Source organism: Bubalus bubalis, chromosome X (genome assembly GCF_019923935.1).
Source record: "Bubalus bubalis isolate 160015118507 breed Murrah chromosome X, NDDB_SH_1, whole genome shotgun sequence".
Lineage (NCBI taxonomy): Eukaryota > Metazoa > Chordata > Mammalia > Artiodactyla > Bovidae > Bubalus > Bubalus bubalis.
In genome coordinates this window covers 137,738,848-137,766,803 of record NC_059181.1, presented here as the reverse complement: position 1 = coordinate 137,766,803, position 27,956 = coordinate 137,738,848, and the positions used below count along the sequence as shown (strand labels likewise).

The window sequence follows — 27,956 nt, the reverse complement described above, 5'->3', positions numbered from 1 at the left end:
TTGTTCCTTAATGCATGTTAAAAAAATACCAATGTTTTCTATTTCAAGGTCCTGTTGATGAAAAAGTATCTATTAGTTCCACACTACTAAGCAAAAAATATGAATCAAAACAGCCTCTAAGAAGCATCAACACTGATTCTTCACTTAATCAATTTTGTGAACATCTCACTGAACTGGTTATTTCCTATATAATTTCAAGCATTTCTGATTGTACCAAAGATGGTGAAACAAAACAGAAATCACTAAGAAATGAAGACACAACTTATAGCGAGGTTATTTTAATTCATTCCCAAGTGTTTGAGCATCGGTCAATTTCTATCAGAGGACTTGCTTTAAGCATTTCTGAGGTCATTATTCAAATCCTTTTAAATAGTGACATTTTAAAGGGAGATGTTACAAAAGTGGTTTCTATGAAAGCAAAATATATTTATTGCCCAAAAGCAGCTGTGGCTGATTTCAGTGATCTCTTTCAGGATCTCTTAATAGGAGTGATCCATGTTCTGTCCAAAGAAATAGGAATAAATCATCACCTTGACAGGAAAGGAAAAAACAAATCACTCTCCACACCTAAAAGCCATAGTTTGCTCAATTGCAACAAAGCGAAAACTATGAAAAGACAGATACATGCCAAAGGTTGGAAATCAGCTCCTACTCACCAACTTAATCAACTAATACAGAAAGGTAAACTAAATTCTCTAGCATGTAAGTTAAACACTCTGGTTGGCAGCCTAAGATCTCCTGAATCCAAAGAAGTAGTCAACAAAATTTTCAATATTGTTTTTGATTTGTTTTTGCCAGATGAATGCCCAAATTGGGATACAGATTCTGGTAAAACAGCAAGAAAAAAGTTCCTATCTTCAAATAACCCACAAAGTCATAGAATTCCTAGAAATAACCTAGGGCTCTCCCCTAAATCAGCTTTTCTTCTGAATGTTGTGTGTGAGAAACTTATTAGAATGCTTTTGGGAAAATGTACAACCAACAACTTTCTTACAAATAGTCCTCTTTCTGACAAAATATCAATAGAAGGTCAACTGTTCAACACACTTCAAAATATAGATGATTATTCCAGTTTAACAATGGACTATGGCTTACCATTTGAGGAATATGATATGTCAGACCTTTTTGAAAATTTGGCAGAAATAGATCAAGAGTCTATGCTTAGTATTATTTCCCATAGCTTGGTAAAATCCTTAATGGAAAAATTGTCATGCGGTATACAGCAACCTCCCAGAAGTCCACCAGTTACAGACAAACATTTAACATACAGGACAAGCGAGAGACTTCCCAGTTTCCCCAAAGCAAAAAGGCCAGAATTAAAAGAATCAAAACAGGGTAAAAACTCTGTGCGATTCATGAGTTATGATAGCAAACCTCTGACAGGACCATCAGATGATCTTAGGGTGATTCATTCCAAGATGCAAACCCCATTCAGTAAGCAATTTTCAGGAAAATTCCCGTCTCTTCAAAGACCAGATAAAAAGGCAACAGCCTTTCTTAACATACAATATCCAGGAGGCATGAACACGGGCGTGTACTCTGCCACATTTCTGGAGGAAGTAATTGTGGACATTTTTCTTAATCTCACCACCTCATTGCAAGGCAAAAATGTGAATATCACTGAAGCCCAGCTTAATGAGATGAATATATTAGATATCAACTGCGTGGTGAATGAGTTTAATACTGCTCAAGTCACTGTTTTACGGGACATTGAAGAAAAGATGTGTTTTCCACCGGTCTATAAAGAAACTGTTAGTAAGATTGGTAACTCCATTTATAATGATGTATCATGGGACTACACATTGCAAGTTACCTGTAGTGATCATCTGGCATATGCTGCCATGTCAATAGCAGAACAGATAACTAGTGGCATATTGAAAGAGAGTATAGACTACCAGCTCCCATTGTGCTTTATAAGAAAGCTCATGCCTAATTCATATCACCCTCTCAAAGCTGAAAATATACTACTGAAACTTCAAAACAACCTAAGTGAACTTAATTACCAAAGTCAACATTCAACAGGCTATATCACTATGCTCTCCTACTCATTTTTAGCAGATGTCATCAGAAGACTATTATCTCAGCTCATTCTTCCACCCATAGAGGCTTCATGCTTAGGAAATAAATACCTAAAGACATTAGATTTTAATGAAGTATCCACCTGTATAATAAATAAAGTTTTGTTAGCCATTTCAAAGCATAAAATTTGGCTCACTAAATATGATTGTCAATGTGTATATACAGAACAAAACCTTCAAAATATGGTGGAGTCTATTTATAATAATATTTTGCAGATGTCTGACTCACTTGCGTCAATACAGAAAAGCATAGAAAGCCAAAGTCCAATTATGGTTGACCGAATGGCCGGTCTTATTATTCAAGAGATTATTGAAAATCATCTTCAACCCTTTTTGTGTGAAGAGAGCTTACCTCATTCAATGTCTCCATTGGATGAAATATCAAATATGGTTAAAGAGGTTCTCGGTGAAGTCACAGGGTCACACAGACCCCAGAAGTCATCATCACTAGGTATAAGCTTTTATCCTAATGCATTTGTAGAAGAAATTGTTGCCAGACTATTATCAAAGGTCTTCAATCCAAAATATAACATGGAGTGTGATTTGGATAAAATGACCTCAAAAATAGTAAACTCAATAAACAACCATTTTAAGAAGGCTAAAATCTGTGTTCTTCGTGATGACCAAGAGCAGCCATTCCCCACTGTCGATACAGACACCATGGATGAACTTGTCAATTCAGTTTATAAGAATGTTCTGAAACAGCATGGGCTGGCTGTTGATAGTAAAGAACTCAAAGACAGTGATATTTTTGCAGAAAATATCACCAATTTAATTGTAGCAGCTATATCTGATTATCTTTTTCATCCGCTGTTTTCTGGAGATTTGTCAGCTTCTTCCTACACTATTTTGACAGCAGAGAACATAATTCAGAACATCTTTAGAGGCATCACTAAACCTACCCAGCCAAGCCAGCATTTATCACCATATAACACTTTGCTGCCATACACATTTTTAGAAGAAATAATCAGAGAATTATTATCTAGAATCTTTCCTTCTGCATCTAACATGGTTCCATACAGCAAAACTCCAAAAGATAGATCAGAAAGTAATCACAGTGAAATCTCTTCAAAGTTAATCAGTGATATTAGAATGAAAATTTCTCAACATGAGATTCGATTTTCAAAAGATGAAGATGAAACTGAATCTGTTTATTCAGAGGATGATGTTCAGTGTCTCGTTGATTCCACATTCAGAAATATCGGGCAAAACTCTGGGTCTGAAGAAGCAGTTGAGCACGATATCACAAGCAGTGACAATGTTTTTATTGATAGAATAGCAAGTTTTATCATTAAAAATATTTGCCAACAACATCTTCATCCATTTTTGTACGGAAAGTTGTCATTTACTTCATCATATAGATACTTTGATAGTACAAGAAGAAGACATTCTTTTTTTGCCCGTGTTTACTCCTCAGCCTTTTTGGAAGATGTGATCTCTGGAGTTTTAAGTAAAATATTCCACAGAGCATTAGGTATTGTACAAACAAAATCACTAAGAGATTCAGAAAAAGAACTGTTGGAAACAGCCAAAAAATTCATATATTTGATAACGGAAGAATTCTCAAAAGTTCAAGTTAGTACCCTAGAAAATGCTGAGGAACAATTGTGTTTGCCACCAGTAGATAGAGACACAGTGATAAAAATTATCAATGCAGCATATAGCAAAGTTTTACAGGAATATGAACTGGAACCTAATAAGGACTTTTTCAGTGACACCAAGACACTGGCTGAGAGGCTTACTAAAATTATCCTGGCTGAAGTTTTTGATTTCCAAATTCCTCCATATTTCATAGCAAAGCTACCTTTCAAATCATATTCAAAACTCAATGCTGATGTTTTGATAAAGAGAGTTCATTACACAATCAATACATCAAGCCTCCGAAGACAGACTTGTACAACATATACCACCATATTGTCACATACACATTTGGAAAAAATAGTAACTCAGGTTTTATCTCAGATAAGTCTATTGAACTGCAATGCAGAAGACCCATACTTTTTGCAGTCAGACTTCAACAACACAGTTGTGAGTCTGATTGATGAAATCATGTCAATAATTTCTAAACATGCAATATGCATCATTAAAGATGGAAATGAAAATAAAAATGTAATTTCAGAAAACAGTATCCAGGCTATGGTTGATGCCATTTTTACTGCCATTTCTCATTCAAAGCTATACCAGTCTGTTTCAAAAGATAAAAAAGGCATAAGTAATATACCTGTAACAAAAATAGCAAGTTATATAATAAGGGAAATATTTAACCATCATCTTGAGTCATTTTTACCTGGAGATAAAACTCTTCCTTGTACAGTGGAGCAAATTTATCAGCAGAGAGCAATAGATCCTAAACAAAGAGAATTATCCTTCATCGTGAATTCAGCTGTCTTTTTGGAGGAAGTAATTTCTGAGCTTTTATGCAAAATTCTTTGTATATTCTCATATGTCTTGGCTACTGAAAATCCATGTAAAGCAAAAGCCAATGTTACAGATATTGTTACAAGATTAGTAAAATCAATTGTGCTGGAATTCACCACTTCACAAATTTTAGTTGCAGATCACTTGCATGAAAATCTCTATTTTTCAGAAGGATACAAAGAAATGGTTAGAAAAACTGTTAGCATTATTTATGAAAAAATATTAGATGATTATCAATCTCTGTTTCATATTTATAGAGCTATACAAAATGATGCTGTTGGTTTTGGGGAAAAAATATATCATCTTCTGTTAGAAGAAATTTATGATTATCAGGTGGAGTCATTAGTTTTAGGAAAATTAGAAACTTCTTCCTATTCCTCCCTCCAAGAGAAGAATATCATCAGAAATGTACTCAATGCCATCAACAATGATAGCCATGACTTGCCATCATGCATTACTGTATTGCCTCGTTCCCTTTTAGAAAATATGACTTACAAGCTTCTGACACGTATGTTTCCTTCACCTGAGACTCAAATAGAACCAAACGAGGAAGAGGTGCCACCAGATTATGAGTTTGTGAATACAGCTTCAAAACTAACTGATGATATTATAACAGAAATTTCTGAACATGAGATTAGACTTGCCGAGGCAGAGGAACATGTGGAAAATTTGCAATTAGGGGCAATTGATGACTTTGTTGACTCTATATGTAACAATATTATTAAAAAAATTAAGTTTGAAGATGAAGTGCAGAAAGATGCATACAAAAGAGGAGGCTCATTCCTTGGGAGAATAGCTGGTTTCATTATGAAGGAAATTGTGGACCACCATCTGCAACCATTTCTATGTGATGAAAAATCATTTCCCAGTGACTTACCCAGAAATGATGATGTCATTGAACTCTTGAATCCCATTAAAGAAAAAATACAGTCCTTGCCCCAGACTTCTGTATACTCTGCTACATTTTTGGAAGATGTCATCTTTGACCTTGTTCGCAAATTTTATACTCTACCAAGAATTGCTGAAAATCCTAAGGACAAAGAGATATCGGAAAGAAGTATGGGCCTGGCTATTAAATTTGCAAATGTTCTGATAGGGGAATTTAGGAAAAGCGAAATTAAAGTTCTAACAAATGCTGAAAAAACGTTTGCATTTCCACCAGTAGATAAAGAAACAGTTGATAAAGTATGTGATTCTGTGTATGATGAGGTGACAGAAATATATGGATCTAAAAATGTTCAGAAACATGATAGAAGTAACATTGTTATAGAGATGGTTGCTGCTTTAACTAAGAAGGCAATCTCTGCTTTCAAGATTCAGCCACTTTTTTCAGGAGGCCGGTCTTCCACCTTGTTTTCATATCTAGATGTGGATAGCATCATGCAAAGAATTCAACACCTACCATATAAAACCTTTACAAAGATAAACAGAAGCTTGAAGGAGAACCCAGTTTCTTCACTAGAACAGTTATCTACACGTATTCCCCTAAGCTCAGACCTGAAAAACAAAATGGACACTTTGGAAATAGACAGCAGAGCAGTTAATGGAAAAGAGAACTTCAAAAAGAAGACATCAATGAAAACAGGCAGCAGCCAGCAGCCAATATGTATTAATATAAGTAGTATTATGAAGAGCAAAGTAACTACCATAGCATTAGAGTCAGTTGGAGGTATGGCAAAGAAAAAGAAAGGGGATGAAAAGAAAAAGGAAACTTCAATTGGAAAAGATGAGAACGTATCAAAACTTACTTCAACGACAACCAGTGTGAAAAGTAAAGATACTCCGGGGCCAGATTTGGGTACAGCATTTACAAAGAATGAAATCAAGAAGAAAGACCACGTGTCTAGAAGAGATGAGAAAGGGCGAGGTGATGAGCTATATCAACATCTTTCACCAGCTATTGATGATACAAAAAACAAAGTTGTCCTGAAACCAAGTTTTGAAATATGTGGTAAAAAGAAGTGTGACAAGAAAAAAGGAAACAAAGTTGTCCTGAAACCAAGTTTTGAAATATGTGGTAAAAAGAAGTGTGACAAGAAAAAAGGAAGTTCATTAGGAAAAGGGGATATACCTCTTGAATTACCATCTCTGACATCCAAGGTGAGAAATACAGAGATCCAAAAAAAGAGGAGGGATTCTCCAGCTTACCCAGCTACAAATGGCAAACAGATCTTACATTCTAAACATGCCCAAAATGTCCCTGTAAGCATTTACAGAAATGTTTTAGAAACATCATCTCTCCAAGGACCAGTGGATGATTTAAATTACCCAAGCCTCCTAGGTGAAAACGCAGCATATGTAACTCAAGCTTGTGGCAAGGATTTTGCCCAGCATGCCTCAGTGAATTCAGCTAAACAAAATGCTCCTGCAAAAGAGGAAGAGAATGAGATCCAAAGGCAACCTCGTAAATGGGACAATCCTCAGAACCTACTAGAAAATAAATCCAGGATTTTCCCTGCTAACTTTTTAGAGGATGTTATCTTTGAAATAGTTAACAAATTGATTTTTTCTTCTTCACTGGATACATATGATGCATGTCAAAATGTAACCAATGATGTAAATCCAGCTGAGCTCTATGGCATGGCTATGAAACTGATTGATTCCCTGTTAAAGGAGTTTTCAGATGCTCAAATTAAAGTATTAAACCCAGATCAAGGAATTAAGTTCCTTCCATCAGAGGATAACGTTTCAGCAGTTCATAAAGCACCTCTCAGGCAAAAAGAACTGTCTGTGGTTAAAAGACCTTCCAAGAAAAAGATAATTATGGATAATATACCACCCATACATAACATGGTACCTACAACTAAAGTACCTTCTTCAGGTCAGACACCTTTTATGGCTAAAATACCATCAATTGATAAAATGTTGGTCAATAAGATTGTTCACTCCTCTATATGCAATATCTTACAGGATTATAGATCTCAGGACTCCATCTGTGAGGACATAAATTTTAATGTTGAAAAATTAGCAAAAAGGCTAGCTAATGCAGTAATAGAAGAAATTCTTCAGTATCAGCTAAACTTGCTATTTTATGATGAGGGTTCAGATCCAGAATGTTTGCCTCTAGAATCTAAGAAGGTTATGAAAAAGGTCCATAAAGTGGCCCAGACAGCCTGCAAAGAATGTCAGACATCATCACCATATACCATAATGCTGCCTTATGAATTTGTAGAAAGGATAATTTCTTCTCTTCTATCAAGAATTTTCTCAGCAGTAGCCAATGCTAAAACAGAAATGTCTGAGGATAATTTGTACACAGAGTTAGATTTCCTTCAAATGAAGTTAGCAAGTACAGTTAAAACAGAGATCTCCAAAGATGAAGATATGATTATACAGTATGTAAAATCCTTACATCCTAATGATGATGAAATTATTCAGTTAGTGGTTCAAACTGTTTATAATAATCTCTTGCCTCAATTTGGATCTCAAGAGAGCATACGAAAGTGTATTAGCAGTGGTTGCAAAATCCTTTTAGAAGCCATAGTTAATTTAGTTGTACAGGAAGTGACTGGAAATCAGTTACAAAACTATTTTTCTGGAGAACTAACACCACTTCAGTGTACAGAAATTGATAGTACTATTGACAATATCCTTAGAGGTGTTACCCAAACTAGTGAAGTTCCCCAGCCTCAACCATCCCGGGCTTACAAACTGCCTTTTAACATAATAGAAGAAATTGCTGTCAAGTTTTTGTCAAAGCTTCTATCTATGTTTCCAAAAGCAGATAAGGAACAAAACAATTTTCTGAACGCTGAAATGCAAAAAATAAGCTCAAAAATCTTGAGTTCATTTCAACAATATATCTCTCAAAGTCATATTACAGTAGTGCCACAGGTCAAAGAGTCCTCCACTGTGTCTTTAACAGACAGTGCAACTATTGAAAAAGTCGTTACTTCTGTTTATAGCACTGTTCTAAAGCACTCTGGCTCCCATATTTCAGTGTACAAAGATTTAATGGGGAAGAGCAATGTCCTTTCTGACATAATAGGATTTTTAATGGTGAAGGAAATTTCCAATTCAGAATTTCATCCTCAAGAACAGGAAGAAACATCAAGTTCAGAGTTAGTTCTAGAACCCGTCAAAATTATGGAAAAGGTGGCTAAGATTATTGATGATCTGAAGTCAAATAAAAAGTCTCCAACCAAAAAAGAGGCTGTATTAGATGCCAGGTTTTTAGAGGAAACACTTGCCTTGTTCTTGGCTAAACTAGTCAAGTTGCCAAGTGCCTCAAGCAAAGATGCTGAAAACTTATCAAAGCCTGAGTTAAATAAAATTGCATCTCAATTGACAAAATCCGTGACAGCTGAAATTTCCAGGAAAAACATTCGTATTGTAGCTGCCAATCCTGAAGAATACTTTTTAAATCCAGAAAGCATAGAAATTATTTCTCAGATGGTTGATTCTGTTTATAATTGTGTACTACAACAATCTGGAACACATGAAGAACTTTATCATGATATGAAAGATACAAACTACATCTTTCCTAAAGAAATGGCTTCTTTAATTATCAGGAAAGTTTCCAGTTGTCCATTAGCAATGATTAGCTCAGGAGATCCATGTGCTAATCTCTTTGGTGATTTGGACATTGATCGAATTGTTGAAAAGGTGCATGAGCGTGCTATCAAAATAGAACCTGGACTAGAGCAAAAAGGGTTAGATCAAGGTTTAAGGCAAGAGGAGCTTTCGGTTAGGATAATTCCTCACCTTGGCAAAGAACCAATTAATATTGATCCCGACATTGTTGCAGAGCACTTAGGGGTCATTTCTATAAAAACACAGTCTCTTGAGAAGCTGCAGACTGAGTGTTTAGCTAGAACTGGACACAGCATTGAAACACTGAGAAGAGCATCAATAAATGGGAAGAGTTACTCAACTGAGATACCTGCTGCGGGAAACAGAAAGAAAGAAAAACGCATTTATTTGGATCAGATGGGACGACTGAATGTAAAGCCTTTAGAGGTAAGTGCAAAAGGCAGTGGTGAAAAGAAATGAGCAATTAGTAAGACCTGTCTGTCGTCCTTCTGTGATTTCCTTTTTCAGGGAGGTCTGTGGGAATGCACTTGTAAAGTATGGTCAATTTCTCTTGCCCAGCCCAGTAGAATTAGGGACTCTGATTCCTCCAGTACAATCCTCTGCTTTCCTGGGACTAACCCCATCAGCAATGTGGCTCATGTAAAGGTGGCAGGCTAGTTTCCAGTAGCCAGTCAAACTGAACTGCCATTTCTTGAAGAATGGGAGTGCAGAGAAACACCCTTAATAGCAAACAGAGCTGATTGGAATTGTAGTTTTCATTTGGCAACTCAGAGGAAATACAATTCTGACAGTTACCACAATTCTTTTTAATGGATATACATTGTCATAGTACCATATGAGTCCAAAAGGGCCAGTTAGAATATCAGCTAAACTAGTCTCTATTGGATTGAAATCCTCAATCTTAAAGCTCCTCAGAAGTATTATTTTCACTTAGTAACATTTATCAACAAACATTAGACCAAAAGCTCTTTAGAGTTTTCTTCTTATTTCACTTTTTTTCCCTTTGTTTCCCAGTTCTCTATATACATCCTCAGCACAAACTAAGTTTCTTTCCCATTCTAGCCTTGTTCTGGATCCAGTTGTCTTTGTGCTGCTATTTTTATGAACTAGTTTCTCTGCAGTCCCATATTTGGGCTCCAAATGTACTTCAGTAATGGGGATCTGAATTGCCAAAATGCTGTCCTTAGTACAATGCAACTATTTGAAAAAGTAGTTTGTTCTGTTTACGGATCTTGGGGGCAGTGTTGCCAGGAGATAGAGTTCCACTGACCGACCCCATTTTCTCATTGAATACCAAAGCCCCTAGGTGTAAATGAGCCTCTTGCACTGTGCACTCACACACCTGTGGCTCACAAACAGGGCAAAGTTCTATGGAACTAGCCTGCCTGGAGCCTAGGCCCAGGAGCATGTTTTCCTTAACACCATTTTCCAACTCACTGAACTAAGTCTCAGAGCTAGTGAATACATTGATGGGTACTTTTTTTTGGTTCCAAATACTGAGACTGTCATACACTGATGGAAATCTCCCTGGTCCTTAGTTTCTTGGACTAGATAAAGGTCCTTTCTAGCTCTCAAATGTCCTTTTCTCTCTGGGTTTCAAAATTACATTAGTATTTACTTAGTAGTCTTCATTTATATGTAAGTAATTCCTTGGGCACAAAATCTGTCTAAACTGTAGAACATGACTCTCATGTCATTACTTCTTAACCATCTGCAGACATACCCATCAGTTCTTCTTCTTGGTTACCTGCTTTCATCTCTTACATCCTTTATCAGTAGTTTAACTATCTCTTATAGCCCAGAAGAACTTGAAAGAGAACCAGATCAGATCAGATCAGTGGCTCAGTCATGTCCGACTCTTTGCAACCCCATGAATCACAGCACGCCAGGCCTCCCTGTCCATCACTAACGCCCGGAGTTCACTGAGACTTATGTCCATCGAGTCAGTGATGCCATCCAGCCATCTCATCCTCTGTCGTCCCCTTCTCCTCTTGCCCCCAATCCCTCCCAGCATCAGAATCTTTTCCAATGAGTCAGCTCTTCGCATGAGGTGGCCAAAGTACTGGAGTTTCAGCTTTAGCATCATTCCTTCCAAAGAAATCCCAGGGCTGATCTCCTTCAGAATGGATTCGTTGGATCTCCTTGCAGTCCAAGGGACTCTCAAGAGTCTTCTCCAACACCACAGTTCAAAAGCATCAATTCTTCAGCGCTCATCCTTCTTCACAGTCCAACTCTCACATCCATACATGAGCACTGGAAAACCATAGCCTTGACTAGACGAACCTTTGTTGGCAAAGTAATGTCTCTGCTTTTGAATATGCTATCTAGGTTGGTCATAACTTTCCTTCCAAGGAGTAAGCATCTTTTAATTTCATGGCTGCAGCTTTTGAATATGCTGTCTAGGTTGGTCATAACTTTCCTTCCAAGGAGTAAGCGTCTTTTAATTTCATGGCTGCAGTCACCATCTGCAGTGATTTTGGAGCCCAGAAAAATAAAGTCTGACACTGTTTCCACTGTTTCCCCATTTCCCATGAAGTGATGGGACCAGATGCCATGATCTTCGTTTTCTGAATGTTGAGCTTTAAGCCAACTTTTTCACTCTCCACTTCACTTTCATTAAGAGGCTTTTGAGTTCCTCTTCACTTTCTGCCATAAGGGTGGTGTCATCTGCATATCTGAGGTTATTGATATTTCTCCCGGCAATCTTGATTCCAGCTTGTGTTTCTTCCAGTCCAGCGTTTCTCATGATGTACTCTGCATATAAGTTAAATAAACAGGGTGACAATATACAGCCTTGATGTACTCCTTTTCCTATTTGGAACCAGTCCGTTGTTCCATGTCCAGTTCTAACTGTTGCTTCCTGATCTGCATACAAATTTCTCAAGAGGCAGATCAGGTGGTCTGGTATTCCCATCTCTTGAAGAATTTTCCACAGTTTATTGTGATCCACACAGTCAAAGGCTTTGGCACAGTCAACAAAGCAGAAATAGATGTTTTTCTGGAACTCTCTTGCTTTTTCCATGATCCAGCAGATGTTGGCAATTTGATCTCTGGTTCCTCTGCCTTTTCTAAAACTAGCTTGAACATCAGGAAGTTCACAGTTCACATTATTGCTGAAGCCTGGCTTGGAGAATTTTGAGCATTACTTTACTAGCGTGTGAAATGAGTGCAATTGTGCGGTAGTTTGAGCATTCTTTGGCATTCCCTTTCTTTGGGATTGGAATGAAAACTGACCTTTTCCAGTCCTGTGGCCACTGCTGAGTTTTCCAAATTTGCTGGCATATTGAGTGCAGCACTTTCACAGCATCATCTTTCAGGATTTGGAATAGCTCAACTGGAATTCTATCACCTCCACTAGCTTTGTTCATAGTGATGCTTTCTAAGGCCCACTTGACTTCACATTCCAGGATGTCTGGCTCTAGGTCAGTGATCACACCATCATGATTATCTGGGTCATGAAGATCTTTTTTGTAGAGTTCTTCTGTGTATTCTTGCCATCTCTTCTTAATATCTTCTGCTTCTGTTAGGTCCCTACCATTTCTGTCCTTTATCGAGCCCATCTTTGCATGAAATGTTCCTTTGGTATCTCTGATTTTCTTGAAGAGATCCCTAGTCTTTCCCATTCTGTTGTTTTCCTCTATTTCTTTGCATTGATCGCTGAAGAAGGCTTTCTTATCTCTTCTTGCTATTCTTTGGAACTCTGCATTCAGATATTTATATCTTTCCTTTTCTCCTTTGTTTTTCGCTTCTCTTCTTTTCACAGCTATTTGTAAGGCCTCCCCAGACAGCCATTTTGCTTTTTTGCATTTCTTTTCCATGGGGATGATCTTGATCCCTGTCTCCTGTACAATGTCACGAACCTCATTCCATAGTTCATCAGGCAGTCTATCTATCAGATCTAGTCCCTTAAATCTATCTCTCACTTCCACTGTATAATGATAAGGGATTTGATTTAGGTCATACCTGAATGGTCTAGTGGTTTTCCCTACTTTCTTCAATTTAAGTTTGAATTTGGCAATAAGGAGTTCATGATCTGAGCCACAGTCAGCTCCTGGTCTTGTTTTTGCTGACTGTATAGAGCTTCTCCATCTTTGGCTGCAAAGAATATCATCAGATTTCAGTGTTGACCATCTGGTGATGTCCATGTATAGAATCTTCTCTTGCATTGTTGGAAGAGGGTGTTTGTTATGACCAGTGCATTTTCTTGGCAAAACTCTATTTATCTTTGCCCTGCTTCATTCCGTATTCCAAGGCCAAATTTGCCTGTTACTCCAGGTGTTTCTTGACTTCCTACTTTTGCATTCCAGTCCCCTATAATGAAAAGGACATCTTTTTTGGGTGTTAGTTCTAAAAGGTCTTGTAGGTCTTCATAGAACCGTTCAACTTCAGCTTCTTCAGCGTTACTGGTTGGGGCATAGACTTGGATTACTGTGATATTGAATGGTTTGCCTTGGAAACGAACAGAGATCATTCTGTCGTTTTTGAGATTGCATCCAAGTACTGCATTTCAGACTCTTTTGTTGACCATTATGGCCACTCCATTTCTTCTGAGGGATTCCTGCCCGCAGTAGTAGGTATAATGGTCATCTGAGTTAAATTCACCCACTCCAGTCCATTTCAGTTCGCTGATTCCTAGAATGTCGACATTCCTTCTTGCCATCTCTTGTTTGACAACTTCCAATTTGCCTTGATTCATGGACCTGACATTCCAGGTTCCTATGCAATATTGCTCTTTACAGCATCGGACCGTGCTCTTATCACCAGTCACATCCACAGCTGGGTATTCTTTTTGCTTTGGCTCCATCCCTTCATTCTTTCTGGAGTTATTTCTCCACTGATCTGCAGTACCATATTGGGCACCTACTGACCTGGGGAGTTTCTCTTTCAGTATCCTATCATTTTGCCTTTTCATACTGTTCATGGGGTTCTCAAGGCAAGAATACTGAAGTGGTTTTCCATTCCCTTCTCCAGTGGACCACATTCTGTCAGACCTGTCCACCATGACCCGCCCATCTTGGGTTACCCCACGGGCATGGCTTAGTTTCATTGAGTTAGACAAGGCTATGGTCCTAGTGTGATTAGATTGACTAGTTTTCTGTGAGTATGGTTTCAATGTGTTTGCCCTCTGATGCCCTCTTGCAACACCTACCCCTTACTTGGGTTTCTCTTACCTTGGGCATGGGGTATCTCTTCACGGCTGCTCCAGCAAAGCGCAGCCATTGCTCCTTACCTTGGAAAGAGAATAGCTAATCCGAAACAACTACCCCTGCTAACCTTAAGGGAAGTGAAAGTTGCCTTAAAGACAGTAGACACAGGTAGCGCAGCATGCTTCAGTTGTTTTGATTCCTTCCAGCTATCTGAATAGCAGTGTCATGAGGATGAGGGTTACAGAAAGAATAGATCGGTTTAGAAAACCCAGACAACTCTGTCAGAAATCTACAAGCCAGGCCTCATTTGCTATTTTGAGGTACCAAAACTTCCTAATACACCAGACACATGCCTATTAAAGCTCATACTGTGTCACATTCACATTCCAAAGCCATATACAATGATCTTTCTATTTTTTTTGACCCCTTTCCCTCCACCAGCACAGATAACCAAAATTGATTATTTCCATTTCTTACAGAAGTTCTTTAATTTTGTTTTGCACAAAGGATATTCCTTTAAGGCAGCATTTATCTGAAAATCTGGTTTGCAGTGTTACAGAGGGATCTAGGATTGATAACTCAAATTAACTTAAAAGTTCTGTGGCATCATCAAAAGGCTACAGAAATGGGAAAAGTTATTTGTTTAACTGTAATGGTCTCTTCCTTAATCTGGCTTTAACATTGCAAAATGGAAAGTAACATTTGACTAGGGAGGTGAGGAGAATGAAAATTTACTCTTTGAAGCTTCCTTTGGAAAATATGTTCCAAGGATTAGGGTGTTGGAGGGGTGAGGAGTGAACATTCAAAGTCCTTCACAATTTTGCCATTATTCATCAGTTTTAAAAATCCCGGTCAGCCAACACTTTGTCTTTTCCATGAAAATTTCTTTATTTAGATTGGTGTATTAGTTCCCTAGTAAGAAGTTCAGAAAAACATGTTATCGTGTCTAAATCTGTTAAAAGACTTGCAAAGCAAATGATGAAAACAGTGTACTTAAAGTATGCATTTTGCATTTCTTGATGAGTAAAATGTAAACTTTGAAGCAAAAGGAGGAACCTTAGGGTCTCTTCTTTGAACTGGACTGTTAATCTTGAATGCAAAAAAGAATTATCGAAAAGAGGAAATATTGCTTGTGATTTTCATTTATTTTTTCTTTTAAACATATGACTAATATATAAGTAAAAGGCACTTAAAGATAAGTAATTTTACTAAATTGAAATAGAAACCATGTGAAAGTTGCCTTACTATTCAATACAGTAGAACCACAGCAAAAATGACTGAGTTGATTGTTTTTTAACATTCACTGTCTCTTTAATTCCAGACTTCTAGTAGAAATTCATTTCAGAGCTTAATAAAGCCCGACATCACCAAAGTGGAGCTTTTAAAAGATGTTCAAAGCAAAAAAGATCTTATCATTCGGTTAATCATTCGGTCAATAATTCAAGAAAATTTAGAAAATAAAGAAGAAAGCTTAGATTCTGATGAAGATGAAGTTGTTTTACAAGAGGTTGTAAAAGAAGAAGAAGAATTTCTAGAAAGCCCACTTGAAGATCAAGTAAAAGAAGACATGAAGCTCACTACCAGCACAGTGGCTCACCCTAAGCCACCAGTTAGCAAATGCAGTCTGAAAAAATTTTTGTCAGTAGGAAAATGTCAGCCCAAATCCAGAGTAACTATAATGACTGAAGTGTCACCAGCAAAACAGACGGAATCTGAACAGACACTAATAACTGATTCTAACATTGATGTAACTACCTCAGAATGCTTGACTGTCACAAACTCGCCTTGGGAGAAAAAGACACAACTGAGCGTAAGTGAGAAATGTAACTATCAGTGACCAGGTGTCTCTAGAAAGGGTAGAGAGTTTCACAAACTTAGTCCAAGTAATACACATTGGGTAGGAAGATAAGGGCATCACCTGGATCCCATGTAGTCTCTCCCAGCTCTGATGATATTTACAACAAAAGGGAAATGATTAACAGATGAAGCCAGGAGCCTCAATTGAAGAAAAACAGATCATGGAAAGAGTCCTAGGCTATTTAGGACAAGAAAAACAGAAAATAGAAACTGGTTAGGAGAAACACAAGCTAATTATTTAAAATGCTAGGTTGTGGGGGGTTTTGGTACACTGTACTGCCCTGTAAATATTCATTGGAAGTTTTGTGTGTACCAACTCCATTCCAGTGGGCAGGACCAGAAGATGGACTTGAAGGGGAGTAAAAACATTCATGCAAATTCAGCCTATCTAGGTTTGAATTCTGGCTTTGTCACTTAGTAGCTATGTGACTTTGGGGAAAGTTATTTAACCAACTATCTTCTTAAAAATTACTTATCCAGCTTGTTAGTTGAATATGTTGAATATTCCCCCTGTAAACAGCCCATAAACTCTAGCTCTTATCCCTAGTTCTGTACCCTTCTAGTTGTGATCTGGGCCTCACTGACCTCTTGGGTTAGCCCTCCCCCAAAAATTGTACCTTACTCATATGTATGTGGATTACACATGATTTAGAATTTCCTAGTAAAACAATCCCATGGATTATCCATTTGCAGGAAACCTGGGTTCAATCCCTGGGTTGGGGAGATCCTCTGGAGAAGGGAAAGGCTACCCACTCCAATATTCTGGCCTGGAGAATTCCATGGACTACAGTCTATGGAGTTGCAAAGAGTCATACATGACTGAGCAACTTTCACTTTTACTTCTTTCCAGTTAACTCAGAAGCAGCAATGGACCAGAGAAAACAAAACACAGGACTATGACTCTGGCCAGTTCAGGAGCTCATCAGGTCAATAGCCTTGCACAAACTCTATGTATTGGGATCTGTTTATTTACTGGAAAGCCATGTGAAATCTCATGAGCAAACAAAGTGTGCCTGGTCAGAAATGCTGGCTATATAGATAACTAAGGAAATGTTGTGGTATGTTTTATTTATTATAAACACTCTTTTGTGTCTTGTATTTTTCCAGGAAACAGAAATGAGACCTAGCACTGAACCAACACATCACTTCATCCATAGAATGATGAGTGCATCCTCATATACTGAAGAAGATCTGGCTTCATTTTCTAGGTACAGTCAGTTAAAGTAATACTAGTTGGCTAAGGAAATAGAAATCTGAAATGAAGATTATGTTGAAGGGAAGAATGGGCCCCTCAAGTAAACCTGTGAGGAAGCCAGTTTAGCCCTTCAATCTCCCCTCACTCCTTCCCCTAACTCCCCTCTGTGTTTACTTCCTGGGCCCTCCCTTCACATCTTTTCTCCTATTCCTATTTATCTGGTCTCTACTTTCTTCTCCTGGGATCTGCTTTCTTGTTTAGTTACTTTGAGTCTTTAAATGTGTTAGGTTCTTGAATCTGGGAGACAGGCTCTGAGTCAACAGTCCCCACTTAGTTCACGTATGTACCTAAATGCTCAGCAGGGTGGCAGTGTCAGAAGAATCCCAAGGACATAGAGGGGCAATGTAAATTAGAGCACTCAGGGAAGAATTCTCAAAAGCATTAGAGTTGGAGTCGGGCTTTAAATGATGGATAAGATTTAGATAAGACCATCCAGGTTGGAAAAGACTATAAGAGAAAGGCTGGACCATGTGGTATGTATAGGGACAGGGAGGAACAAAGTACACTGAAGTCTTAATAGTTTTTCTAGAAAAGCCAAAACATGTCTAAAATGGCCCTTGTGTTCATAAGAATATTCACAAACTGGGAACAGTAGCACTCTGTTTTTGTGTTTTAAAACTTTTTATTTTATATTGGAGTATCACCAATGAACAATGTTGTAATAATTTCAGGTAGACAGCAAAAGGATTCAGCCATACATGTATACATGTATCCATTCTCCCCCAAACTCCCTTCCCATCCAGGCTGCCACATAACATTGAGCAGAATTCCCTGTGCTATACAGTACTTCCTTGTTGGTTATCCACTTTAAATACAGCAGTGTGTGCATGTCCATCCCAAACTCCCTAACCATCCCTTCACCCCACCCTCCCCGCTGGTAACCATAAGCTCGGAACAGTAGCACTTTGTATCATGGGAGAAATAGGGCATAAGGAAGAAAATCCACCCTGTCCCAACTATATCCTTTTCCACCTGGCACCATGAAATTAAGGGTTCTTTTTGACCCGATGCCATTTTAGGACATCCACTCCTGGCCCACCACTGGCTTTATCTCCACTCACGCTTGTCTTAACATACATAATTAGTATTGCAGGCAAATCTCAACTATTGGTATTGCATAAGACAAGTGGGAACATACAAAACCAAAGTCAACGTAGCTGTCATTTTTATTTTGACATACCATGCCAGGTTTGCATCTATATAAATAAAGACTTGCACAGATGGTTCTTTAACAGTCATTATTATTCATTAATCATTATTCATTCCTTCATATAAAATACAAAGAAAATGAAATGTCTTGTATCTTTTCTTTAGTTTTGATGACGACCATTCCACAGATCCAAGTGCCAAGGTTATAGAAGGTTGGATTGATTTCTTTTCTTACTTTAAATTAGATTGTATTTAAAAAGAGAGTTTGTTCATCACATTGACAAATACTGAGTTTTCCAGTAGGCTGATCTAAATTGGAGGAATCAGTGTCAGTTAACCAGTTAGTGTGATGAACTAGTTTGCTTTTTCTGAAACGCTAGTAAGATTCCATTAATAATTGTGGTGAAAAGTATGTAGTGTGACTATAAGTTTACAGTTACCATGATCCTGTGGGAAATATCCAGGAAATAAAGGTTTATCACATCTGTATGTAGACTACAGCCCATGCTACTAGGATTTAATAATCTCTTTAAGAATGTATGCTTGCTTTATATAACTAGGTTGCTGCTGCTGCTAAGTCGCTTCAGTCGTGTCCGACTCTGTGCGACCCCACAGACAGCAGCCCACCAGGCTCCCCGTCCCTGGGATTCTCCAGGCAAGAACACTGGAGTGGGTTGCCATTTCCTTCTCCAATGCAGGAAAGTGAAAAGTGAAAGTGAAGTCGCTCAGTCGTGTCCGACTCTTAGTGACCCCATGGACTGCAGCCCACCAGGCTCCTCCGTCCATGGGATTTTCCAGGCAAGAGTACTGGAGTGGGGTGCCATTGCCTTCTCTGATATAACTAGGTTAGCCCTAGTAAAATATATTTAAAAGCTTTTAAAGCTAAAAATGAAACCTACATTTATTTGCTTACATTAAATCCTGGCTAGGGTGGACCCCACTTTAATTCTGTCTCTGTTAAAACTGACTCATTATTTATGAGTTGGGTTTGGTCCTCTATTCTTTTAAAGCTCAAAGGATCAATGTGGCTCTAACAGTGGGACAGCACTGAGGTAGGGGTATCATGTTTACTGTAAAGATGGCCTGAAAACTCCAACTACAGAGCTGGAGTTGGCCTTGGTTGTTTCAAGCCTGCACCCACTCAGGAAGTTATTCAAGAAATATATCCTCTCCATTTGAGAGTGGGAATAACATTCATTAAAAGATGAACCCTGTGTACGAGACAGCAAAAGAGACACTGATGTATAGATCAGTCTTATGGACTCTGTGGGAGAGGGAGAGGGTAGGGAGATTTGGGAGAATGGCATTGAAACGTATAATATCATGTATGAAACGAGTCGCCAGTCCAGGTTCGATGCACGATACTGGATGCTTGGGGCTGGTGCACTGGGATGACCCAGAGGGAGGGTATAGGGAGGGAGGAGGGAGGAGGGTTCAGGATGGGGAACACAGATATACCTGTGGCGGATTCATTTCGATATTTGGCAAAACTAATACAATATTGTAAAGTTTAAAAATAAAATTAAAAAAAAAAAAAAGATGAATCATAGAATGGAGGTAAATTGCCAGAATCCCATAAACAGGTCATCATCAGAGGATGATACATCACTGGTGTGTTTCCTGTATTATGGAATCATAGGCTGTCAGAGCCAGAAAGTAGCTAGTATAACCTTATTTTACAGCTGAAGAGACCGAGGTTCAGGGTAGGAAAGTGACTTGTCCAAGGTCATACTGTCAGTCAGAATATAGATCCCACGTCTCCTAAATCTGAACTCAACGTCATTGTTTTCTTCAACTTCACTGCAGTGAGTCACACTTAGATATAGGTATCCTGTGGTAATATTTAATATTGCACCTGTCCAGTTCATGCATTCATTCACATTCAACAGAGTCACTGGGCACTTTCTTTGGGCTGGACACTGTTCTAAGTTGTGGAGATACAGCTGCGAATGAGAGACAAAGTCTTCACCTCCTTCTAATTGGGAAGGGGATATAAACACAATAGGGCTTCCTCTGGGGTGGTGAAGAGTTGGCCAGGACTGAGTGACTGAGTACAGCACATAAACACAATAATTCTGGATAGGAATAAGTACTTCCCATTTCACCCAGGATAAAAGCCAGGGTCTTTACAATGGCTTACAAGGCCACACATGGTCTGGATTCCACTCGCCCCTCCTGGTGACCTGTCTTGACCACCTCTCTTTATGATCCCTCTTAATCACTCCACTCCAGCCACATGAACATTTATCTTCTTCAGATCTTTGCTGAAATATTATATTCAAAGTCAAAAATTCCCTGAACACTTTTCTTTAAAACTGAAACCCCAATGCCACCCCAGCACTCCCTGCTTTAATTTTATCCCTAGCATTTGTACCATCTGAAAGCTTTTTTAAAATTTTGTTTATTGACTCTCTCCCTTCCCTAGAATGTTAGTTCCATGAGGGCAGGGATTTTTCTCTGTTCACTGTATCCCCACGTGTCTACAAAAGAAGCACAGAGTAAATACTCAGTACATATTTGTGAAATTCATGAATGAATATGAAAAAAAATAATAAAGAAGAGCCCAAGTGATACAGAATGACTGACTAGATTAGTTTGGTCCAAGAAGTCTAGAAACATCAGATCTTAATAACGGGAAGGAATTGACCACAAGAAGATCTGGAAGCAGAGGGTCCCACACACAGAGTTCAGTAAGTGCAAGGACCCTAGATGGGATGAGCTTGGCATGTTAGAGGCATCTTCCCCACGACCTGTGCCCAGAATTTGAGGATCTCACCTCTTTCGGTTTCTTCTGCTTGCCTAGTTTCTGTGATTCTCTGATGAAATTATTGAGGTTATTTTTGTGCCAAAATGTGTACATGTCTCAGAAATAACTGTTTTCCAATATTGTGTTTTGATCACAGAAAGTCTTGAATGTCCATGTCTGGAGAATTTGAGCAGTCTTGAGGTAAATATTTTTCACTGGCTCCCCTCACTGTGAGCCAGTGGAACCCTGACAGAAATGAGGGAGTGCCTTAAAGTAAGGGTGTGGCGTGCCTTAAGGGGCCTCAGGAAGCACTCCCAGTTGGGGCCAACCCCTGGTTGAAGTTATTGTCCCCGAGTAAGTGCATAGGGTAAGCCCCTTAGCACCTGAGAACAATGGCATGCAAGGAGTGAGGCCCTTGAACTGGAAGGCCCGGTGGGGGCAGGGAGGGAACAGATGCTTCAAAGAGGAAGGGGCGCTGGCTGAGGGAAGTGAACGCTGGCTCCATCTGCTTTGCAGGGTACCCTTGCTAGGCAGCTTTCCAAAAATCTGGCCCACTCCTTAGTGTGATCCCAGGAAATTCCCTCCACCTAAAGCCCTCTTAGGAAGTCTCTGAGGAGATTGAAACTACAGATCCTCCTAGATCCTCCTCTCTGTTTTGTATTACTTTTGCTTTACTCTTGGTTCACTTTAACCATCCCCCAGCATGCGTGTACGCACACATTATCATAAACCATCCCCCTTATCCTGCATTATTTTCTTCACAGCACTTAGATCACCATTTAGTCATTTATTCAACATCAAGTGCCTACTATGTGCCAAGGGCTAGAGATTCAGAAGTAAACAAAGCTGTCAAATATTCCTGCCCTCATCCTCTGGCAGAGGATTCACTTGAGTATAAGCTTCATGACAGCAAGGGCTTGTCTCTTTCACTCATAACTGTATGCCCAGCACCTAACATAGGACTGAGATAAAGTAGATGCTCAATAAATGTTTGTCAGAAGAACAGCCTTAGCACCATCAGAGTCAAATTTCAACTAAGTCAGGAGTGCCTCAACTCCTACCCCCATAAAGCTGATGGACAGCCCTGTGTGGGAACTGTTACACAGAGCAGAGGTTCTCAACCCTGGCTGCACCCTGGAATCAACTTTAACAACTGACGCCCAGCATTCCATCCCCAGAGATTCGAATTCAGTTGGTCTGGGTTGCAGCCTGGGCCCTGGGTGATTTTGATGAACAGCCAGTGTTGAGAACCACTGAGTTAACAGACTTGTGTCTGGCCATTTAGTAGCATCTGCCCCTTCCCCTCCTTCCTTTAGATAAGGAATTTTCAACCTGACTTCATGCTAGAGTCACCCAGGCAACTTAGAAAAGAGAATGCTTGCCCCAGCCCCAGGGATTCCTGTTCATTTGGGGCGGGGTCCAAGCATGCCTATTTGTAATATTTCTCCAGATGGTTGTGTTGTACAGCCAACGTTGAGAACCAGTCCCTTAGATTGTTCTGTCCCAGTTTATCCCTTTATATATCCTATCCTCAGTATCTTAATCCATAAACTGCCTCAAATCCAAAATTTCACCATAATACTCTGCTCTCCATACCAATGATAGGTGTTGGTGTGGAGAGCTTCTCTCATCTCTCATGCTTCTCTCATCTTGCCTTCACTGATTTGCCCCATCCTTTTTAACCGCCCTCACCATGGCACACCTAGCCCAGCCACCTCCCCCAGCCTACTGCAGGCCCTTCTGGGACCCTGCTGCTTCTGCATTCCAGGGGGTGAGGAAGGTCCACAGAGCAAAGCCAGCACCTGAGCCACCATCTCCGCCCTGCCCCCTCCAGGCTGCTGCAACCTCACACTACCACTTTCTTGCTCCAGACCTCACAATGGTTAAGAATTATTTCAAAGAAGATTGGGGTAGTAAAATGGACCTCCCCTTGCCTCCTCCTTCCCTTAAGACCTCCACTATCATTAGCTTTGCTCAGAGAAGGATCGAAAATGTTTTATTTGTTCCAAGTTCCAGGAGGGGAAGGGCAGCATGGCTGACATTGTTCTGTGACCTGGGACACGTGAGCCCTTGAAATTATCCGCCAGGGGCAGCCCTTGTCTGAGTCTGGCGCCAATCCTGGGTGTCCTAATTAGCAAGAATTATGAGAAGTCATGCCTAGGAATAACCAAAGTCCCAGAAGATAATTCTTTGAGACTGAGGGGCCCTGAGATTACTATGTATGATGCCACCATGGTTGTGCTCCCTTCAGGGTTTCTAGTGTTCGCTGTCCATCAAAGGGCAGAGGCTTAAGCTAGTATTTCACCTTTGTCTTGGCAGTTTCTCACCCTCTATCAACATAGAAGTGACCGGACCAGCCAATATTCCTCAAACGATGGCACTTCAGGTACAACAAATTTATCATTTTAGAATGAAGCTCTCAATTATGTCATTTTGAACATAGAGGAGTTTTGATCATTCACCCCCCTTGCCCATCACATTGAGTGGCTCTTGCCTTGCAGCACACCCACCCACCACCAATATGAGGATGAAATAATATGACTTAGTATGTATGTGTGTGTGTATGTGAGTCGCTGTTGTGTCTGACTCTTTGCTACTCCATGGATTGTAGCCCTCCAGGCTCCTTTGTCCATGGGATTCTCCAGGCAAGGATACTGGAGTGAGTGGCCATTTCCTTCTCCCTTAGTATGTATGTAGATTGCAATTTGCAGGTTATTATGCAGTTCTCTGACTTAAACTTCACAGCAAAGGGGTGACAGGTACTGGAAGTAACATTTATTAGGGACCGGCCATGTACCAGGCATTCTGCTAAGTGCTTTTCTCACATCCACCCTGTGAAGCACCATTTCCATTATATCGACAAGGTAAGTCACTAAAGCTGATCATACCATGCTTCCTTGCAAGTCTTGAAGCTCTCTCTCAGAGAGGAGAAAATGGAGGCAAATGACCTGCCTGAGGTGGCACAGCCAGCAGGTGGCTGAGCCAGGGCTCTAACATCACAGGTCTTGAGGCTCTATCCCATATTCTTTTTCCTGCCAAACAGGGACCACATCTCAGAACTAAGCGGTGACCAGGAACTGCCTGCAGAGTTCAGTGATAAGTAGAAAAGATCCCATCTAGGTTTCCAAGTAGCATGTCCAGTCAAAGAGTAAAATCACATTCTTCTGTGACTTTAGTTTGATGGGGATGCCTCCTCCCAACCCTGTAGGTTCTACACATTAGAGGAGTTCACTGAGAAGCAGTTCAGATAACCTATTTTTGCTCTGATAAGGGCTTTTGGAGGAAGAAATGCAGAAATGGCTCACCCTGTGCTAAGGTGCTCAAAGTAGTAAAGCTCCCCACAGAGGAGAATTTACATTGAATTTGAAATTACAATGATACCTGCTTAGGAAAACCCACCCCAAAAGAGGGGACTTCTGGACCAACACAGGCTCATTACAGCTTATTTTTCACGAATAGGATTTTGGGGGAATCAAAATCAGTTCATGGTACGACGTGTCATTCCCTAGCCCTTGGCATGTGTCATGGCCATAAACACCCAGGTACATTTCTCTCTTCAGAGTGACCAGTACCAACCAAGTGAAGTCCATGGTGCTGCCCACAAAGCAGATCAAAGCAGCAGCAGGGTGTCTTGAAGGAGACCTGGAAATGGTGGCCAGGCATCTACATTTTTAACAAGACCCGCAAATTGCAAAAACAAAGCTTTGTTTTTCCCCTCAAGATTTTCAGAATGTGGCCTTGCAGTATATGCTTGAATTCTGTTACTAAGTCTTTGTCTTACTTTTTCAGAAGAGATCTCTCCATTCAAGCCTTTACTTTTGCAAATTTTGGCTTTTTCATTATTAATTTCCTGGTTCTTATTTTGTTTAAACTATCAGCACATTCCAGTACTGCATTATTGATCTGAAGAGCTAAACTATTCCTACTCCCCTTTATTTGGGGTTAAATTTGCTATCTGCTACCTTAGAACCTTCCCTGGTAGCTCAGACGGTAAAGCGTCTACCTACAATGCAGGAGACTCAGGTTCGACCCCTGGGTCGGGAAGATCCCCTGGAGAAGGAAATGGCACCCCACTCCAGTACTCTTGCCTGGAAAATCCCATGGACTGAGGAGCCTGTTGGGCTACAGTCCATGGGGTTGCAAAGAGTCGGACACGACTGAGCGACTTCACTACTTCTTCACTTCTTCACCTTAGTTTTAATCATAGATCCTTGAGGTTCCTAAGGTTATATTGCTAAAGAGAAAAACTGAGGATTTGCAAGAGGTCTAGGAGAACCATATCTTTTACTAGAAATAAGAAGGTATGTTCTTTATTGCCCTGTGTCTTCTTATGACATCCTGTCACAATTCATCAGCAACAAAGATAAATGCTCATTTCTGTCCTTACAGATACAACAATCATTTTGTTAACATAAACTATTAGATGCTTTAAGAGCCCTTTGCACAAGACAAGTGGTATAGAACAATGAGTCCAAATGAAGACTTTTATTGGCCACTCAAGTCCTGTATAGCTCACACAAACAAACAGATCACTTGGGTCAGACAACTGAAAATGTTCCCAGACTGAGTAAGAAATGCTAGCCTTTTGTAGTGCACAGCTGCTTTTGCCTGGACATTTTGAAATGGACACCAGTACTGTTGAGAGTTGAAAGTTACCTTCTTGTGTGGAATTAGCTCATCAGGCTACCCATGTGACCTTAGACAAGGCATCTGACTTCACTGGGTTTCTCCTGCTTTCTTCCAAAGGCTGTCAGAAGGAGCAAACTACTCTTTGTGAAAGCACTTTTAAAAACAAAAGCTATTATATAACTACTTATTTCTGAATCCTAAATGATCACTCCCCGGGGCCTGACAGCAATTGGAAAGCCTGGTAACTGATCACATTTCTCTCTTGGTTGTTCACAGACTTTGAAAAGCCCCATACTTCCTCTAGACAGAGGTCTGAAGTGTTTTCAAGATCTAACACCAGTGTTCGGAAACCTTCTTCACCCTCACCCCCTCACCAAGAGAGAAAGTGAGACTGTAATACCCAATAACAATAAGCATGTTGACCTTCCTCAAAAAATAAATGGTTGTTAAAGCTGACATTGTGTCCTACACACTGATTCTTATAAATATTGAAAATAAGAGCAAAGAAAACATAAAAAGGCAGTTGGAGAAAAGGAGGGTTTTGATAAATGCTTCTGACAAGCATTTTGGGATGAAAAGAGCAGCTCTGTGTCACATAGAGATCCATCTAGCAAGCAGTGTGGGGTTGAAGCTCTGCTCTTGAGGGCCCTGCAGCCTTGCTGGGAAGATGAGAACTAACTTCAAAGCAAACGTGTGATACCAACAAAACAACGTGTCATCACATCTTTCAGGCAGCCTGGGTGTTCAAAGAAGGGAGTCATCGCTGTGGGCTGGAGTGGTCAGGATACATTTGCTGGAGGAAGTGGAATTCAGACAATCCTCAAAGGACCATTAGGATTAGGGAGGCCTTGACGGCACCAGGAAGGCTATCCCCTAAGGTCACACACCTGCATACACTGCCGCCACGCCTGAACAATTTAGCTCTGGCCCATAGGACATTCTACGATAATGGAAATGGTCTGTATCTGCTCAGTTTGGTACAGGAGGCACCAGCCCCACGTGGCTATTGTCACTAGCGTGACTGAGGAACCCAGTCTTTCCATTTTATTTCAGTTTAAATAGCCACATGTAGCTAGTGGTTCCCTTATCAGACAGCACTAGTCTAATTGGTACAAGGCCTCAGGGACAGCTGCTGCTGCTAAGTCGCTTCAGTCGTGTCCGACTCTGTGCGACCCCAGAGATGACAGCCCACCAGGCTCCCCCATCCCTGGGATTCTCCAGGCAAGAACACTGGAGTGGGTTGCCATTTCCTTCTCCAGTACATCAAAGTGAAAAGTGAAAGTGAAGTCGCTCAGTTGTGTCCGACTCTTAGCGACCCCATGGACTGCAGCCTACCAGGCTCCTCTGTCCATGGGATTTTCCAGGCAAGAGTACTGGAGTGGGGTGCCACTGCCTTCTCCGTCAGGGACAGCAGCCAATTCCAATTAGGTTGAAGGATTCCCTGAAAGTTCATTTCCAAAGTCTATCCTCAAACAAAGACGTGTAGAGATCTAACTCCTCAGGGGGGCTTTGAAGCCTCCATGCATCCTCTTGGTCCCTTTAAGAGACATGAACCACCAGTGTGGCCAGAGAGGAGCTCATGGTTTCCAGTCATATTTGTGCCACTGCACTTGTCAAAACTCAATTGATGGAGAAAGGATAAGCCCCATGGAGAACACCAAAGTCAGGGAATCACAAATAGAAAATTGGAACCTGCATCTGCCAGCTGGCCTCAAGCAGTGCTTTGGCTAGAAACGGCTTCCAGGAGACAGCAACACATGAAGAAGATCACTCACTAGTCGTTCTCATACCCCAGCTTTATCCAGGAATTTAGGTCAGTGGAAGGTCTCAGCCTTATACTAATGCCCAAGGGAAATATTTCTATGAAAGTAAATTTCCTTTATGCTGTACCTATAGTCCAGAAATGTTATGTTAAGTGACGTTTAGTAAATAGAATGGCAGGTAGTTCTGCCCAAATATCACATATACCTAAATTGCGCTGCCTTCATCTCATTTCTGCCCTTACATACTGAAGTTCATCGCACGCGGCAGCATAAGTTTAAACTTAGCTTTTAAAGATGCACAATAATGACAAGCACTGATCTTACATAAGCCTTTGTTTTTATTAAAAAGTAATACCAAAAAATAAAACTTTTTTAAAGTAA

General features: G+C 40.0%; 1 protein-coding gene across 10 annotated transcripts in view; it reads left to right on the top strand.

The window, feature by feature from the left end:
* The window catches only part of LOC102390612 (fibrous sheath-interacting protein 2), an 85,899-nt gene extending 59,631 nt beyond the window's left edge, over positions 1-26,268 (top strand). For 6 of the 10 annotated variants that reach the window (XM_045164508.1, XM_045164504.1, XM_045164506.1 and 3 more), the window contains 6 exons: positions 15,498-15,986; positions 17,141-17,241; positions 18,603-18,649; positions 21,341-21,384; positions 23,503-23,569; positions 26,089-26,268. In XM_045164508.1, the coding sequence (XP_045020443.1) occupies positions 15,498-15,986; positions 17,141-17,241; positions 18,603-18,649; positions 21,341-21,384; positions 23,503-23,569; positions 26,089-26,201 (861 nt within the window). In that variant the 3' untranslated portion in view covers positions 26,202-26,268. Of the gene's footprint in view, positions 1-48; positions 9,456-15,497; positions 15,987-17,140; positions 17,242-18,602; positions 18,650-21,340; positions 21,385-23,502; positions 23,570-26,088 lie in introns of those variants that run through there. The other 4 variants (XM_025277350.3, XR_006640658.1, XM_045164509.1 and 1 more) reach the window with 4 other exon arrangements.
* The last annotated feature ends 1,688 nt before the right edge of the window (positions 26,269-27,956 follow it).